The 19,694-nt window shown below is 40.4% G+C and overlaps 1 protein-coding gene across 2 annotated transcripts; it reads left to right on the top strand.

Moving 5' to 3' along the window:
- Positions 1-13,188: 13,188 nt before the first annotated feature.
- On the top strand, positions 13,189-17,862 carry zfpl1 (zinc finger protein-like 1). Of its 2 annotated transcripts, none has more exons than XM_080041739.1 (8): positions 13,189-13,333; positions 14,558-14,665; positions 14,756-14,867; positions 15,383-15,576; positions 15,738-15,816; positions 15,913-16,110; positions 16,672-16,795; positions 16,913-17,862. In XM_080041739.1, exons 2-8 carry the CDS (start codon positions 14,564-14,566, stop codon positions 17,097-17,099), a joined length of 996 nt encoding a protein of 331 aa, XP_079897865.1. In that variant the 5' UTR covers positions 13,189-13,333; positions 14,558-14,563; the 3' UTR covers positions 17,100-17,862. The 2 variants fall into 2 exon arrangements, with proteins under 2 accessions (XP_079897865.1, XP_079897866.1); XM_080041740.1 differs by having other exon boundaries at positions 14,553-14,665.
- Positions 17,863-19,694: the final 1,832 nt, after the last annotated feature.

Below are 19,694 nucleotides of genomic sequence, written 5' to 3'. Positions count from 1 at the left end.
GATGAAAGCTCTGAGTAGTGCTGGGACAAAACAGTGCCAAATGCTGCCTGAGGCCAGACACTTGGAACCAGCTGAGATTATAGGATGGAGCTCGGAAGAGTGAGCAGACTGCAGCCTTAGTTGAAAATCCCGTTCAGTTCAGGAACCTTGGCATCAGCATTAATACCCTTCCGTTACTCAGAAATTAATCCACCTATGACACAGCCACTTGCAAATTTAGTCAAAGGAATAACAAAGTTGCCTCGTTTGAAATACAAATGAGTCAATCAAGGACTGAGCAAGGCCGGCTTTTAAGATGAACTTGCAGTAACACCCTGCTGAAAAGCAGTGTTTTTCACTGCCAGCTCAGGCAGAAAACCTAAACTCTGTGTAAACTCTGACCAGCGTCACTGAGGGGTGTGATATGGTCAGAAGTGGCCTCTGTTGTACCTGTATCCCCCCACCCAACAAAAATATCACAGTGTACAGACACACCCTGGAATACATTTGTACATCACTGTAAGGTGAAATGTTGAACCATTTGTCAGCAAAAACATGATTTTGCTTTGGGTGCTTATATATAAACCCGCACATGTGTTTGTGCCTATCAATCAATCCCTCTCTGAATTGGAATGACAAATTATTCTGAAAAAATAGATCCTCCCACTGTAGAGTTGTGAGAGTGGTTCTGTCATAAATTATTCTCTGCTATTGTGCTTGACAAAAAGCTTCATTTGTTGGTTACATTCTTGCAAGCTGTATATACACAGCAACAACGTCACACATGGAAACCCTTCGCTTGTAAACAGTGAAGACTGATTGAGTAGAAATTTAGACAAAACTTCCTTTTTCTACCCACTGTGATGTGTTTGACTGTGTCAGGGGAAAGTTTCTACCTCAAGACTTGCCTTCAGACTTGACGGAAAAGTCACTGAATAGAACCACCAACTGTTCACATGAGGTAGAAAATGTTGACACTCCAATGGAAGTCTGCCTGCCTTTGTTGCTTGTTTTAATTTTCCTTCCCCAATGCAACCTGAATGTATTGCCATGACACATTTAATTGCCATGGAAAGGCAATTTGCTGCTATGTTTTACTGTCTATGCCCATGGGAGTGTGGTAGGTCTGTTAGACATTTAATGAATATGCACAGGGCGATCAACACTGTTACTGCGATAGAGTTGCTGCCTGGTGAGTAAAGCAACAGCAGGATGATTTTTAATGGACCCGATACAAACTCTTTTCAAGAGTAAAATAAATATAGGCTAGGTTTACAGATCTGTTATAAGTTTATAATGTACAAACCTCTCAGACCCTGAATGAAAAGCCAAAATGGAAAAACACTTGAAAGCAGCTTGTAAGATCTTATATTACCTTGTCAGTATGATTATTGGCTTTGGCCAGGTATGGTTGAAATGAAAAAGCACAGAAGATGTGTCAATTTGGTCTGGTTTTAATGGGGAACTATTGCGTATGTGCATATAAAAAACTTATATAAGGCCTTTTTTGAGGCCACGCTCTACTCAAGGCTAGCAGCTACCAGTCGAAATGCATTGTGGGTAACCAGCGCTATGTCTTCATTTTTGAGGATTCACAAAATGTTAAAAATGCGAAATCTGTGGTCAAAGTAAAAAAAAAACCTTGCTGAAAATATAAACGTCAAAAACATCGAGAGGAGGTTTCTGTTGAGGTGTCCTTGATAGCCTCATGGTCACACAGGCTTCATCGCCGGCAGTACATTTTCTGCTAGTTTTGGACAGCACAATCCCCTGTTCAGGCACATTTTGTCCTCACAGAGATGAAAGAGTATTCTATTGTCATGGTCAGCCGGATCACAGCTCAAAACACTGTGACCTGAAGGTCGGGCAGTAACCTATTTCTGGCCTCACTTCCTGATGATTAAAGAGCGTTGTCGCCTGTAAATGTCATTGTGTGCATGGTGAGAAAAAAAAGACGAGGTGAATGAAATATGAGAAACATGATATTGGAAATGAGGCCAAAGAGGAGATATTGCACTGAAAGAGATGGTGGAGATGTTGGTGATGGGAGTGCTTGCGGAGTCTCACAGCAGATGGCCTGGCTCGGTTTCTGACGCAGACAGTTTAATAATGTTTTTCCAAGATTTCGGCAGTTAAGGGCTGATAAGCTGGCAGTGATCATCCTGGGATAAATGTAATTGAATACTGCATGGATTTTGGAAGGAACGCCTTGTCTGAGCCCCGAGATCCTGAGGAGACTGCTATGGCTTTTTTTATTCACGACACAATTGCTATAGGCAAACTGTATCGGCGGCTTCTTGCAGAGTGAGCAACAAAATCGTCTCAAACTCAGTATTAAGTTTGCCTTTTTGAGCAGTCACAACAGAGCAAATCCTTGATCTCAAATAAATAACCGCAACTCGTTACCGAAAACCAGTTAAAGACCTTTCCTTTCTGTGTCTGCTTCATTCACAATAACAAAATCTAATCAAAGAACTCCGAGCCCTGCGGTATGAATAGAGAAAAACCGACCAAGGTCTCAGAAAATACCCTTTTATATCTCGGGAGTTGACTGCACAAACAGATGTATGGGAGATAGAAATACAAAGGACATTCAGTGCTCTCTGCTTTGGTAGGAACCTGATTAGGATTGACCACGACTGTGTTGCTGTGTAGTCAGTGTAGAAGGAAACAACAGTCGTGACAAACACTGGAGAGCCTGAACTGTTTCCTCTTGGACTGTCATTTCACTCTTGATTCATGGCCATGCACTGACAGCCTTGGGGTGTGCAAACACATACACAACCGCAGATTGGGAGGCAGACATAATCCCCGTACCCGAGAGCCGTAGCTGAGCTTGTTAGCTGGAATACAGCGGTGCGATTGTGCTATCAAGTGGACCTCAATGCTGTATATTGGAATCACGGTATATTTGCTCTTGAAACTGGCCTTGGTTCAAGAGTTTCTTAAAGATCTCCTATTATACTACTTTTCTGGTCTTAATTTCTTGTTAAAAACTGCTATAGAGCAACCTGACACGAATCACATCACAAAAAACCATGTAGATTTTCTGGACACTCTTCCTCTCACCCTAGCGAGCACAGCAGTCTGCTCCACACTCGGCTCTGTGCTTCTCCGCCCCTCCCCTCTGAACCGATTTGTCACGTGATTTCTCAACCGTCTGTCCTAGTGTTTAGTGCTCTGCACTGCCACCCCAGACGGTCAGCAGGGAATACGTCTAAATGCATGTACGTAATTATTTGATACGCTAGTATGGTTAAACATGACTTTAAATCATTATAACAACGTTTATAGGTCATAAAAGTCAAAAAGTACAATAGGTCCACTTTAATGTGAATTAATTGGCAGTAGTTGATGATGATGGTCCCAGTTGAAAGAGACCTTCGGTTTTACCTGAAGAGTATACTTACATTATGTATTTACTCTTTTGTCCTTTTAACCCATTGATGACGGCTGCTGCGCGATGCCACATTGGCTCTCCTGCCTGATGCTGCGTCGCGCAGCATTATTACTTTATCTAATTTTCATGGCATTCCCAGCATAGAATGCACTGTCATTGGTTCAAATACACATGAGGTGGGTTTTGTTGATTTTTTAAGACCACGTGACCACCCAAAAGTTGTGTGGTTTGCCGAAAATCATGTCAATCAAAAAAACAAAAAAACAAAAATAAAACAAAATAATAAAAAAAATACGCCAGCTATGTCGGCGACAGAACAGTTAGTGGCGTTTGGTGCGCAGAATCAAGGTCTACTATAGACTACTGACGAAAATCACTCAACACATTGCATCTATTTATTAACAATATTTAATAATTTTCTAATTCATCTCATTTTGACGATTTTTATAAATATTTGTTGGTTTGTAAGCGCTAAGGGAGCATGTTTAAATAAAACCTGTGAACCTTAACTTTTAAATGTATTTTATTTCATGTTTCTATGTGCTACACAGGCTTAGATATTAAGGTTTTGGTAGACTTGACAATTCGTACTATTTTTTCAGAAAACCCTCAGGCATTAAGGACATGCATCCTAGATTGCCATAGTCATCAATGGGTTAAGTGATACTTTTTACATTTACCGACGAGGATTTCCTTCATTCAAACATTTAATTACTGCATAATGAAGCAATGATGTAGTGATGCTATACCAGCCAACTCCTGGTATTCTGTTCCAAGGTCTCAGATACAGTCCATTCAAACTCTGAAGTACGTTGAGCTAACCTTCAGAAATGCTCTATTCTTTTCTTGATTTGCGACTATTAATCGTGCATAGTATTTTGAATTAGTGGGAGTGGAATAACAGAGACTTAATGTGTGTGTGTACTGTGTGTAGGTGTGAGAGGTTTTAAGGCAGCTCAGTATCGCCAAAGACGTTTGTTGCAGCACAAATCTGCTGTAGGTATAACGCGCTATTTATTCTGAAGTGGTAGCAATCACTGTGATGTGGCTCAAATTACTGAGGTGGTGCCCCACACTGGAATAAAATTACATTCTGTAAACCAATTCGGCGTAGCTGTTTTACAATTAGATCAGGGAGATGTTACTGACACTGTTGTTCTGGATGGGCTCCGATGGTAAATACATTCTACAGGAGTCACTTAATAAAACTAACAACATTAAGAAAAAGCTTATGTGCATGTGGGCAGAATTTGTGCCCACTTGGTTATTCTCTAAGGAGAAGTAGTAGTGGTCTCTATGTACAAATGTGTGTGGTCTCTATGTACAAATGTGTGTGTGTGTGTGTGTGTGTGTGTGTGTGTGTGTGTGTGTGTGTGTGTGTGTGTGTGTGTGTGTATTTTCATCTTTGTTCAGACTTACTTGGTCTGTATAATGGCGAGCACACGTACACCATGCTGCTGGATCCCGTTTCCTAGTATTTCTTAACGATTTCTAAGGAAACTGCAGTGTTATCACATCTTCCCACTGCCAAGGCGACAAGTGATTGTTATTTCATTCATTATTCAGACAGGGATTTTCAACTTGGTTTTCATCAAATTTAAAAAAGAGAGAAACACTTTCTCCTTTTTTTGTTGAATCATATTTATAGGTGTTTTTTTTCGTTGGTCACTGTGGGCGAAAATACACATTTTCTAGAAACGATGTCTCCTAACTACAATATGTGATTAAATGTGAGCTGTGTGACAGAAAAGAAAATCAATTTGGGTTTCTTAACAGGATGGGCCTTTTTTTATTATTATTATTATGAGATAGTTGCTTGAAATTTAGCAGTCAAAGTTTAGCACCGGTGAAAAATGCAGGCCTTATGAAAGACTCTTCAAAATGTTGAAGTCATTCTTTAATGCTTTCAGTTTGCAGCCCTGCTGGCAGCATCGCTCTAGGGAGTTATTCACCACTTTGACACATTCATCATTCATCACTGGATGGTTTGTAATCAGTTTCCTCTAAATTTTAATCTCACACCACCATCAGGTCAAAATAATTTGTTAATTGTAATTTGAAAATGGAAAATAACCCACTGGTAGCAACCTGGATGTGTGCAGTAAAGGAACCATTGATTTACATTGCTCTAGTGTCCCAGTTGCCTTCGTTCGCTCCGAGAGATGTTCACACCGAACTGCTGACGTCATTCTGACTCCCATAACACACACACACACACACACACACACACACACACACACACACACACACACACACACACACACACACACACACACACACACACACACACACACACACACACACACACACACATACATAGACCTGCACCAGTACCACCTTGTGAATACTAATATAAATACCCACTCCTCATACACCAGTAACACAAAAATTAATATCTGATTGTCTCATTAGTCCACACAATCTAACCAGGCCAATTCAAAGGAAGCGCTGGCAGTAGGTGTTTATTGGGCTGCAAAAACTATTTTGTGCTCAGCAGTTGTGCTGTTTTTAAAGGTTCTCAAATGACACCTCTCATCACTGACACTGACTCTGATGGATATCTAAACGAGGGCACCAGTTTCCGCCATTCCTTTGAATTTGCCATTACAGAACAAAAAGACATTTTTAAATCGCTCCTGTTCAGCTCAATACAAATCTGTTCCGTCTCACTGACTTCCAGGTGCGTCTGGCTTTCAACAGTATTATCTTTGTGAAATCTCAGTGGATAAGCTGTCACCAGGTCGTGAATCAGACAAATTGTTATGACAAATTCACAGTGACTACTCCTCTTAATATCAAGAGTTGCCTTTCTCACCATGACACATCCAATGGAGTGTTCATTTTGAATCTTCAGAGACTCGACAACGCCCTCTGATATTGTCAACAAAGCCATTCTGATCAAACACATCAAAGGTAGGTGGTACTGTGGTTCATCTCCCTCTTCTCTGACTGAATATATCCATTGCGTTGATCCAATCGTTGTCATCAACTGCATATCCTCTTGGTTTTGCCTCCCATCCTTTTCCTCTCTACACCAAACAGTACAGTATTTAAACGGGGGGTTTTAACACAGCAGATGTCTTTGGTGTCGGTTAACTGTGCTTTGACATTGAACGGAACGGTCAAGTTCAATTTCAGCTCGGTTAAACATGGGGCCTGCAAGAGCCACTGGGTGAGGCGAGTCACAGATGGCTCACTAACTCTCAGACAGCTGCTGGACATTACATCAAAACCAGAGAGAGTGTTCACAGATCACAGCCATAGGATCCGATTTTATCAAGCGCACAGGTTTCCAGAGAGTGAGTCTGTATATACACACACACCCCTTAACAACAGATAAAAAAAGATATCTCTGTCTATTTCTGTCGGGGGGAGAAATTATTGACTTGTCTTTCTGCCTCAGAGAAAAGTAAGTAAATAAAAATGAGAATACAGTTTTAAATAGAAATAGGCAACAGTGTTTTATGTGTGTGTTCTTTCTTTGTGATACAAAAAACAATCTTGGAAGCATTGATTGGCTTACGCTTGAGGGCTCAACAGCTAGATACAGAGATACAACATGTGAGCCCTCTAGTCAAATTGATGCTATTAGCGAATGGAAACCTTCTGTTCTTCATCCTAACCCTAATCCTGACCCTAGCTACTGGTATCAATCTCAGTATCAATTCCTGTAGTGTGAAATTGGTACATTTCCTTTAGGCCCATTGGGTTTATTGCAGTAAATAATGACAACAACAAAAAACCCAGGTGAGTTAGCTTCTGGATTTTTTAGGAATACTGATTGTACGTGACCAAGGTGCCGCCCTTATTGTCCTTTAGGCCATGCTAGCGAAATTACTTCATGGAAATGTCCTTACTGGTGGTTAGTCCAGCTCTTTGGTCCAGATTAAACTATATGCCAATAATTACAGTAATGGATGAATTGGCACATTTATGTTCCCAAGAGGAATCCTGCTTCTGTCATCCCCTGACTTTTCACGTAGTGCCACAATGCCGTTCACATTCTTTAATACTTTTTGGTTGAGCACCATTTGCTGCTTTGAGTGAAATGTCTTAACAACTATTGGACGTATTATTGCCACTCAATTTGGTATTCATTTGTTAATGTGGTGGTAATCAACCAACTTTTCATCGTGTGCCATCATTGGCTCATAACTTAATTTTGTTTAGGACATTCTTATCAGCCTCAGATGTACTTTGTGTTTATTGCTAATTACCAACTGTTAGTATGCTAACAAGCTTTACACAAATGGTGAAGGGATGGTTAACACTAGCATGTTAACATTGCCCCTTTGAGCATTTTAGCCTGCAGACGTTAGCATCTAGCATGCTGGTTGTTGACTCGATGACAACGGTTAGAGATTCACTGTTGATACCCTGCGCCAGATTAAAGTGTCTCTTCCAACTGTTTTCATCGTGTCTTGTTTATTTTCTTCTCCGCCATCAACCCATCACAGTTGGGGGTGGAGCCCAGTCAATCTGCGGCGCCTTCCTCAAGGTTTTTGAACATTTCTTTTTCCATCAGGACATCTTCAGGGAAGCGCTATTTCACACTCACCGGGGATCTCACATCAGGGAGTGTCAATTTAATTTACTCTGTCATAAAGCGGGGTCCTTTGAGACTTAAACAGTGATTGCAGGCCTTCCAGAGAACCAATAACAGCTTAGGGATGAGGAGTGTGCCTTCATCTCCTGCACAGCTTCACTCCCTTTCTGCCAGAGCACTTGATCTTGCCTCCATGCTCTCTGCCTTCACTTCTGTAAACAGCAGGCACTGCTCCGTCTGATCCGGCCCGCTGTTGGGCTGTCCCCTCTGTTGTGATTACACAGAAAGGAATGTGTCAAAATGTTCCTCCTCCTATGCTGGCATCTTCCACTTCCTGTATGACACTTCAACAAAATTAGGTTAATGGGTCGATCTGGTCCTTATGTACCGATACTTTGGATTTAAATAAAGCCTGGCTGGGGCTATTTCCTATTTGGCTGAAGATGTGTATGCTATTGAAGCTTTGTCTTCAAAGGAAGGTGGAACCAATTATCATATAAGGCTGATATGGGCGGCAAATCCTATTGGTGGACTGTATCACCTTTTAAATGATTAATAGAAACTTCGGAGAGTTCTTTGGTGGGGAAATGTGCTGCTAAGAGCAATGTGCATTATACAGCAGGCATCTGTCAAAGAAATTATTCCTCATTATTCCTAGTGTCTTTTTTCTCTGCCAGCCAGTGTGTGTTTAGAAGCAAGCGAGTGGGAGAGAGAGAGTCTGGCAGTCGGATAAAAGGCCACTAATAACCAACCATTCATTATCATTCTTGGTTATTAATTATTATGTTTGAAAATGCAGCTCTGACTGTCTATTTTCTTTTTTAAACCAAATGAAAGACGAGGAAGGCATACGCACAAATACACTCAAATATGCACATTATTATATGCACCACGTGTCATTGTGCAGCAGCAGCAGCGATGTTTGATGTTTTATCTCCCACTTTACTCAGCGAGCGCAGTGACGAGGACAGTCTAAGTGCTCCAGACCTCTCAGTCCTTTTATAGAATTACAGGCTCCCAAATTAAATAGAGGCATGTGCAAAGGTCGCAAGGCCAGGGCCGAGGTAATGTCACTGTTGTATTTGTGATCCTCATTGGGAGCGACACAGACAAAACCTCCCTCCATCCAAACAAGCCACAAACACACACGCAAACACGCGCGCACACACACACACACACACACACACACAAGCAAACACACACACACACAATAACACACACACACACGCATTTCCCCGTATTGATTAGTTGAGCAAAAAAGGGTTGAGGTCAGCAGGCATATGTCTGAATTTCTTTCTCTCCGTCTCTCGCACTCCATTAATCTCTGTCTGATTCAATACTCTCCTTGCCCCATCAGGGGGCCCATGCTTCATCTGTACATCTCCCTCCCCTCACCCACTCTCACACTCTGCGGTTTTCTTTTTTGTCCGTCTCTTTGCCCTTCACTTGACATACATAAATCAATCAGTCAATCCAATTCTATTCTATTCAGAGCAAAAGCCTGATAGATTTGCCTCTGAGCCACCGTCCTGATAAAGTAACAGTCTCTCCACAGCGTAATTACATTCCAAATGAGATGATGTGGTTATGACCATGGATTGGATTTTGCTTCATTTTCGGTTATCAAGCACGAAAGCTCAAGAGGAACAACAACAACAAAAACAACAACACATACACACAAACACAGCAATCAGAAAATAAAAACATTTCATAACTCGAGCTCACTCTAAAGATGGTCGCAAACATGGTCATAGATTCCATCATGGAGACGGGGACCCCCAGAGGAGCGCTATATTGTTTCAGGTAGTGGATATCACTATGGAACAAGAGTAAAATACATGTATTCAATATGATAATAATAATAATAATAATAATAATAATAATAATAATAATAATAATAATAATAATAATAATAATAATAATAATAATAATAATAATAATAATAATAATAATGGATTGGATTTATATAGCGCTTTTCTAGGCACTCAAAGCGCTTTACAGAGTTCAAGGTTCCAGGTTCCATTCATTCACACACAGTCATACCGGTGGCGGAAGTGTGGCTGCCATTCAGCGCCTACGGCCCCTCACATTGTACATTTCATCGTTTTTTAATCAAAACTCTTCACAGTCAGTGGGACTTCATGGGGACCAAACAATGAAATATTTTGTCTCATTTAAATACATTGAGCTCATTCAAACATGTTCACTCAACAATATTCACATTCTTTGTTTTCAAGCATGGATTCACACAAGCTCAAAACGAAGCCTTGAAAATTCAAATGGATGATACTTGACGCAGTGGAAATTTGTCCACTGACGTTTCACCAATCACAAGCGATTCATCACTCCTCTTGAGTCAGATACTGAGGAACAAAAAGCATTTTCAATTTCATTGCCATCTATTAAATCTTAGCAATGATTTAATCCATTCATTTTATTTGATAGGTACAGCATATCCATGGTTTCATATACATCTGAGAACTTTCATTTTGTTTTTTAATGGAAAGTAAGTATGCGAAAAAACTAAAGTCGGGATCTGTGCACTTTTAAAAATGTCAACAACAAAATCACCAGTCATCACTTGAATAGGCATAAACATGAGTGCCTAGGTTTTTACTTGTAATGAACTGGTAAAGATGGTGTAGACAGCGGTAAAGAATGTTAGGAGAAAAAAGAACTGGTTGTAAAGTAAAAAAAAGTTTTCTTTTGTTAGATGAAACTGTATGTTGTGGAAACCATCACATGTCTGGAGTTCTTACTGTCTTATACTGTCTTATTTTCCACTGTTGTGAAATGCAACATGTTCCAGAGGTAATGCACATCAAATTGTCATAATTCCAGCACGGATTAATCTGGATTTTCCGCACCCCTTTGATTTGCGGCCAATCCCATTACAGTAACATCAGGGAGCCGATTCATTAAACAAGCCATGCCTGAACCTTAACGCTTTAGCCTCGCCAATAGAGCTGATAGCTGATCAATAGTTGCCAGACTCAATCAATCAATGCCCCCCCTCCCTCTGACCGACCGACAAGCTCTCCGGTCACTCCGGGCCCCGCTGCCTCAGCCGCAGGCCTGATTTGTCCTCCAGTGCCTCTGTCATTTGTCTTTAGAGTTCCCTTTCATCTGATAGCTTCAGTGCTTCTCAAATGCCCTTTCCACATGTCCTTACCCCCTGTCAGTGATTTATATGTGTCCCCGCTCGTCACTGAGGGCAGGACAAGCTAATGCTCATTTGGCACTAGCCGTTTAGTCTCATATTCCTTTTTTGATCCCACATGTATCAAGAGTTGTTTGCTGTTGCACAAATGGCCTGTCTTGTTCGTGTGAGAGTGGATGAGGCTAATATGCTCCTGCACTAATAAAATCTCCCTAATTGTTACATTTACCTTCATTGAAAGAATCAGAGCGCGCTCATTCATTTGTGAATGTAATTTGCAGTCTCCCACTGCTTTAAAAAAATGTAAAACATTTGCTGCGTTAAAACATTGTTTTATTTCAGGCTGCATATTTTGAGTGTGTGCTTTAGACCTTTTAAGATGTGCAGTGCATCCCTGTCTCCATCCTTTGCACCACCTTTTGCTTTTTTTCATTTTCTCATTTTACTGTCATCGCTCCCCTCTACAGGCAATTCACGTGTGCAGTGAACTGTGAAGGAAAAGATTTGTACCCTCGCTCTCCAATACATGCATGGCCATTTACACACGCAGGCAAACAAGCATACTGCAAAGACAAAAAGTCATTAAATATGCATGAGCGGGCAGCATCACGCACACGTCGATCACATTACCATGCATTTAAAAAATAAATGCTTGTCATTGCTGCTCTCTGAGAGCCATCATGGCTGCCACACACAAGCTGTTTAGTTGCAACTTTTTGAAGCAGAGCCTGTGAACTACTGTAGCACTGCTGTTGTCACCCATTTACATTAACGTTAATGACATTTGGCAGACACACTCTTCGCCAGACAGACTCAAAATGTTGCTCATTAAGAGACAACACCATCAGATCAAAGAGGAACACATTTCGCTGCAATCATCCCAATGATCTGCTCATTACAAGTTCAAGAAAAATGACTTTAATCTTTCATAATATTCTTCCCAGCCTTTAGCTGCATTTTGTTGAGTCATTGGCATAATTCACATGCCTATGATCACAGGTCCCATCATACCAAATCATATACGTAGAAGATCAATGAGCTACTGTATATGTGCAATGACTTTGAGGGTCTATTTCCTAGATGAAAGGTGAATATCTTTATCTGCACAGACAGTGCAGGCCAGTGAATGATTGAACCCAGTATTCTGTGCAGGCCTACTTTAAGTCACAGCCAATACTTTATTGGCTATCAGTTTTTACACCATCTGCTGACTAAACACACTAACTGCAATCTGACACAAACCTGCCAAGTACAAGAAAGCAGGAGCTTCAACAAAGTAAGAAGCCTTTTAGTGCTGCTGTATAGGCTACATGAAAAAAAAAGGTGAATGTGCTGCACTCAAATAGCTGAAAGAACTGAAAAGCATGACAGTTTTATCACTCTGATGTCTTTCCTCTATGCTTCAGAACAGATATTAGCCTCCCCGTATAAATAATTAACATTGAAATGTATATAAACTATTTGGGTGCCCACCAGAGTCATGAGGTGAGAATCTGATACAAGAGTGATGTGGTGCTGGTATTGAAATTATGAAATAGGCTAGCTTTTAGTCATTCAAATATAAGTATATAAACTAGAATAGGCTTCCAAATAAATAAAATGTTTTGAAGAGAAAGCACAAATTATATAAGGTCATAGGCTAATATTTTAAGTCATATAATTCATATGTGAGTGCATGTCTAGAACAGTGGATGGATATCACCACCTGTGCATGTTAAATTAAAAAAATAATATATAAGGCTCCTGCAGTAGCCTACAGCGAAAGTGTAATGCTTTCTCACACTGATTTTGGGTGTGTAGCCTACTTACAAAAGAAGGAAAAAATTAAATGGTGGTGTGACTATGGTAAACAAACTAACAAGCAGCTGCTCTTCTACATCGCAAATGTAGCTGAACCGTGCCCCATATGTCTAATGGAGCTGAACTGTTACTTATATACGTACAAAGCAAATCATCAAATGATTATACTGTATTTTTTTATAATCTAAGTAAAGTTGCCTTCCGCCACAGGAGATGGCGCAATGTACCGGTTGGTGTGTTTCAAAAACACACGAAGAAGACGCAGAGGCGGAAGAGACGTGGCACATAAACAGAGGGAGGAAGGAAGCAGCTAGCTGCTGGACAAGTTTGCTGATGACAGCTCCTGGGCTGGAGCCGCCTTCCATGTGAAATCTGACCACGAAGCTTCAATGACAATTGTACAACGTTAAATGAAACGAACGGGACTCGATTAAAGTCCGTGTGACAGGTAACATGTACATTTTTATCATATTGTGTCGGAACTTCTTCAACTCCTGCAGCTAGGCTACATTAGCTTGCTAACGCCAACCCTCCCTGGTAACTTCCAACCAAGGTAGAAGCTAATGTTAGCTTAGTGACATGTCGATACCGAGCTTTCTAAGGTATCTTCGCTGACCAGACGTGTTAGCTGGGTTTGAAACATGAAGTACGAATAGGAAAAACTAAAACACTACCCTAGACATGTGTACTGTACGTGTACGTCAACTAGTTTCAAGTTAGCTCAAACCACAACAGTCGTTGGGAGCCATGATAACCAGTTACTAAGTGAATCACATTGCATTGTAAGTGAAGAGCCTGTCGATATCGATTATGTGGTGATTATTTGACTTGTCAAAATTGCTGCTCCCCAACATTCCAACCTGCAAGGGCTGTTGGCCTCGATATAGACTGTCCCAGCCACTCCTTGTGACATGACAATAGAATAGAGTATCACCAACAAATCCAATTCTCCAATCTTAAACTAAAACCTCAACATGTCAGTATAATAAGCATATAAGCTCAGGAAAAGACAACATATCGTGACCAGAATCAATAGGGATACACCTTAAATAGGAGTGGACAATAAAGAAATATAGAGAAATATCTGTACAGAAACTCCTTGTATTTGGCCAAATCAGCTAATGAAATACCACACATAAAGGTGCTTTATCGCACTGACGTTGCCAAATACATTAACATATTAATAAAGTGTCTGATGATTGACACATCTGTAGTACACCCAACCTTGTGCTGACACATCAACATATATTCAGGTCATGACATGTACCATACAAGATCCCTGCCTGTTGACATTCTGTCTTTTACTGCCTATTTAATTATCTCTCCATCCACACAGTTAACTGATTTGAAACCGTACAATGCTGCAAAGTTAAACCCCTTCTCTTCACTTTTTATTCAGAATATATAAGGACAGTGAAGTAGCTCTTTTGTCTTTGTTGTGTAGCTTTAGCCTGTGTCCAAGAGAACATTAGTCTCAGGAGAATCATTATAATTTTTTTCCAGTGCAAATTTTCCTTGTTGAACACACATGTTTCTTTCTTTTAGCTTCTGGTCACACTAAACAGGATAGTAAGACAGTCTGTAATTAACAAGACTATGAGAACTAAAGCTTTTTTTGTAGACACGTCCTTAACGAACCTGCATTTCTTTGTTTGTCCTCTACATAGCGCAGGTGGCTATGGGTCTCTGCAAGTGTCCGAAGAGAAAGGTGACCAATTTGTTCTGCTTCGAGCATCGTGTAAATGTGTGCGAGCACTGCCTCGTCTCCAACCACAACAAGGTCAGTGGGCGAAACAAGGATCACATGATTTACCTGCAAAACTTGAAACATCTCATTAAAGGTCTGTGTTTTTCTCTGGCTACCCTTCAGTGTATCGTGCAGTCATATCTGCAATGGCTACAGGACAGCGACTACAACCCCAACTGCACTCTGTGTAACACTCTCCTGTCGGATCAAGACACTGTCAGACTGATCTGCTATGGTAAGACTATCAAGTGCCTGTTTATTATACACTCATTGGCAACACATGCTCACCTGTGTTAAGCAAATCCAACAATGTTTAAAGGTTGAGTCAGCGATTATTGATCTGCTACATGTCTGAACAGTGTTTGTGTTGAATAAAATCTGGTGTTAATACACAGCCTAGGCTATTTAAATAGGTATGTAAGCAAAGGGCATATGTAAACAAAGGGGTCCCACCATAGCTAGCAACGTCCCCATGTACAGGGCATATTGCTACAGAACCAGATTTATCCAGGTAGCGGATCCTAAAGAGATTTTACTTATTTTGACAAAGTGACAACAAGCATTCTCCAGAATCGCTGACTCCGCCTTTTAAAAGAAAAGTTCCACCGGGTTACAAAAAACGTATCTTTCCACTCATGCAATTGCAGAACGATGGAAAAACGGGTAGACTTCATACTTCTTTTTTTAATAGATAAATGGCACACCACCCCTATTTCTGTGATGTGAAACCTTTTTTTCTTCTTTCCACAGATGTGTTTCACTGGTCCTGTCTCAATAACGTGGCATCACGGCTGCCCCTCCATACAGCCCCAGCAGGATACCAGTGTCCTGCCTGTCAGGGTCCAGTGTTCCCACCTTCCAACCTTGCCAGCCCGATAGCTGATGTGCTGAAAGAACAGCTGTCATCTGTTAACTGGGCTAGAGCTGGTTTGGGGCTGCCGCTTGTAAGGGCCTGTTATCCTTAATTCCCTTGTTTGGTGCAGTAACAACCTTAGACAGTTTTCCTGAAAACCAATCAAGTTAGAGGAAAATACACATTCGGAACTGCAAATAGCCCAGGTATAATGTTATAAGATATGAATAACACGTTATCATTGACTGACAGATTGAAGAGCCGAGTGGGGTCCTAGAGGAGACCACAGCTACTGATGTCACTGATTATAATGAGTGGTCGACATTTGAGGGTAAGTTTTAATGTTTACATTTTAGTAACTGTTTACTGTTTACACTGTATTCGTCATGTGATCTAATCAGATTCTTTTTGTTCTTTCTTTCCACAGCACAAGAACAGAGTAACGTTTACCCCAGCCACTCTTACAACACCAGCCTCACCCCACCACCACCAAATTCTGTCTCACCTCCAGCACAGGAAGACCACGGAGGTCCCCGCAAAAATGGGGATCCAAATATGCAGGAGCACGCTGTGGTCAACTTCACTACTGCTGCCACTACCCGCGACACAGTAACAATACACACAGGTAAAGAGTGGAGAGCCCTCTGCCTTGTCTTCTGGAAACCTGGTCTAAAATAGTAAAAATTTATATATGATATCAACGATGGGTGGCTTAACGAGCTTTTACAAAAATCTGATTGAAAATAAATGTTCATACATTTTATAAACATACTTTTTTATTGTCCATTTCACGGGACCACGTGGCCGTATCAAACGGTATCCTTGGCAACATTCATTGTTTTTATAGAACTGCCGTGATTGGTTCAAAATACCTATAGTGTCATAAGAACCAAGGCAAAGCCTGCCTCATCTTAACCACATTTCTGTAAGGTGTATCAAAGTTAAATGACAATATCTTTAATTTAGATTGATACATATCCCCAACTCTTTTTAGATGCTTACTATCATGCAACTAACTCCCTAAACTACATAGTTAGAAGGATTTTGTGGATTTGGGTTCACAGGGGCTTCAAGTTCTCTAAATCATTCTAATGATGTTTAGTTATGTGTTCAGACGGAACATTAACAGACTGTGTTGCCTCCAATGTTGAACGATTTAACTAAATATTTTCTTGGCATTCTCCAGCATCCTCACCAAGAAAGATCTACGACACACGAGACGTCCCCAACAGCTCCGTCACACAGATTGACTTCGACGACGACAAGTACAGACGACGGCCAACGCTAAGCTGGTTTGCTCAAATTCTGAAGTGAGTATCATGATCTGCTGTGGAATAGGAACTGGCTTTTTGCTGATTTGTCACGAGGAATAAGTCACTACAAAAACGTCATGTGATCTCAAAAAAAAAATTCTTAAATCTTTTCAGAAATCGCACAGGTGGAAAGCGGACAGCTCTCTCCTGGAGGCAGCGGGTCTTCTTGCTTTTTCTGCTGGGAGTCCTGGGATTCTTTACGCTGATAATGCTCATGGCCAAATACGGACGTGCCTCCGCTGGCTCAGACCCAAATCTGGATCCTCTTCTGAACCCCAACATCCGTGTGGGGAAAAACTGATTACAAGCATCAATTCCTTCTTGTACTTTTGCGTTACACAACAGAAGTCTGTGTAGACCAAGCTGAAATGGGACTATTCCACTGCATGGTTAGCCCAGCAGATGGAGCTGTCTACCCAACTTGGATGGGAAAGAGAAAGAGACGTTGCACCTTTTTTGTTTTTTTATAATGGAGGCTCCGTTCATTTACATCAGGCAGTAGAAACAAGCCAGGGCTCTCACAGACCATACAAAATGTCATTATAGTCCGAAGCTTTCCTGTGATCCAAGCAAAGCAACCTGCCAACTCCAAAGGTGACCAAGACCAGGTGCTTATAGACGGAGGATCCACTAATCGTTGGTTTGAAATGCTAATGATGACGAGTGGTAGTATTTATATTTACAATTCCAGCTAACATTTGTCAGTGACCTTTGTAAGTTGATTTTTATTTCTTTTTCAGTTCAGTAGAAACTAAAAACACTGTCGATGTTGAAAACCTATTTTGCTGTCCGAAAAGTCAAAATGTATGTAATCAGAAACGCTACACGTTGATACTCTTTCACTTGCTGATTTGATTTGATTTGAGTGGCAGAATGCATCTCTCCTTTAGAGATGTGGCCCACAGAACTGGAAATACATATTCCCCGCACATAATTATTACATAACTATTTATGGGTGTCTGCATTACTTCTGAATTGAGTGCATTGCTTTTAGATTTGCCATACGATACTGTATGTACATTTTCCTGATGTTTTTTTTTGACTGTCTATTAAATGAGAATACTACACAATTTCTGTATTATGTTTCTTTTAAAGTCCATGAATTGATAACTGTGTTAAGCAGCTTCAATGAGAATGAATGAATAATAATTGATGTTATTCCTTTGCCCAGTTTTCATGAAACAGCAGCTGGTTGTAAGCAGCATGTTGATAGCTGCAACATCAATCTCTCATGTTGTGAATGACATGCAATTTTAATAATGACATTTTCTGGGGGAAGTTAATGTTTTATGAAAGGGCGTCCCCACTTGCAGCAATATTTTGAAGTGCTCTAACATTGTCAAAAGATTGAGTAAAACGTGAAAATAAGATAAAGACAGGTGTATTTTTTGGCTCAGATAAGGAACAATATATTATGTACATAATGTCACTTTCATACCCAGATGCAAAGCACTCTTGTACAAAGGGTGATGAATGCACTCTAAATTAAGAAAAGTTGGATATAAGATCCAACCTTGTGCTGAACATCATGTACTTTTCATTTTTGCAGAAGAGCAGGCTGGCCTGCCCTTTAGATAACAACCTGATGAATGGAGTCACTGTGGCGCCTGGCCAGGACTCTACTCTGCAAATATTATGCTCATTACTCCCCCTGGTGCTGCATGCAGCTCAGGACCTCTACAGTGGTGCCCTGAGGCGATCAGTGAATCTGTGATGGGACAGACACCAAGGTCAGGTCTGTGGACATACACAACTATCTCTGCTACTTCAGTGAGCCAATATACCCTGCACTAAACCCTAATGTATAAAAATACTTTTATGGCAAATGATTAAGAAAATGCATTAATTATTAATCATATATCACACAATTTATCTAGTTGCATACTATATCTAACACTCACACTTCAAGATGTTGTCTTTCACTAACAGTGCCTTCAAACTTTTTCCCATTTCCCTTTTTTGTTCCTTTTCTGCTTTGAGTTTTCTGCCTATTTGTGTAATACGGTATTACGTTTTTTTTCCGTGACGACAGGCTTTTAACATCACCCAATTCAACAAATGTAGGCCTATAGCGTTGTCCCACATTTTCCATTATGGAAGTTTCTCTTAAACAATATTGTCATCACAACAGTTGGTCTGAGACTCAGTGATTGACCTTAAAGTATTGAGAAGGCTAAGTTTCTTTAATCGGAAACATATCTGCTTTTAAACCTTGTGTGGTATGTCTGTGGGACCCATTTTCATTTTTATCAAAAGAAAAATTATACTATAAATTATAATTTCAAACTGAGACTCATTGGCCTTGGCTCATTTACTGTGAAGAACATATACAGTCATATGAAAAAGTTTGGGAACCCCTCTCAGCCGGCATTATAATTGACTCTGCTTTCACAAAAAAAAGATAAAAGTGGTATGTCTTTAATTTACCAGGAACAGCTAAGTACTGGGATGTTTTCCAAACAAAGATTTTTTGAAAAGCAGTATTTGGTTGTATGAAATAAAATAAAATGTGAAAAACTGGCTGTGCAAAAATATAGGAACCCTTGTGGTTTTGTTGATTTTAATGCCTGTAACAGCATGTAAAACTGATGACTTTAAACGCAAAGTTGGTTGGATTATGTTGTTAAGCCTTGAACCTCATAGAAATGTCTGTTTAATCATGAGAAAATGTATTTTAGGTGCCTAAATGCAAGTAGCACTTCTCTTTGACTCTCTGCTGAATTGAGACAGAATGGGATCATCAAAACAGCTCCCAAAAGATCTGAAAAACAAAGATTGTTCATTGTCATGGTTTAGGGGAAGGCTACAAGAAGCTTTCCCAAAGGTTTCAATTGTCAATTTCGACTGTAGGGAACGTTGTCAGGAAATGGAAGGACACAGGCATAGTGGCAGTTAA

This window comes from Ammodytes marinus (genome assembly GCF_949987685.1).
Source record: "Ammodytes marinus genome assembly, chromosome: 14".
Classification (NCBI taxonomy): domain Eukaryota; kingdom Metazoa; phylum Chordata; class Actinopteri; order Uranoscopiformes; family Ammodytidae; genus Ammodytes; species Ammodytes marinus.
Note: the sequence above shows the minus strand (reverse complement) of the source record. Positions and strands in the feature narration are given on the sequence as shown.

Coding starts and splice junctions, on each gene's coding strand:
- zfpl1 (XM_080041739.1), top strand. CDS start 14,564: ATGGGTCTCTGCAAGTGTCCGAAGAGAAAGGTGACCAATTTGTTCTGC. Junction 14,666..14,755: donor TCGTCTCCAACCACAACAAG/GTCAGTGGGCGA, acceptor GCTACCCTTCAG/TGTATCGTGCAGTCATATCT. Junction 16,796..16,912: donor TGGTTTGCTCAAATTCTGAA/GTGAGTATCATG, acceptor AAATCTTTTCAG/AAATCGCACAGGTGGAAAGC.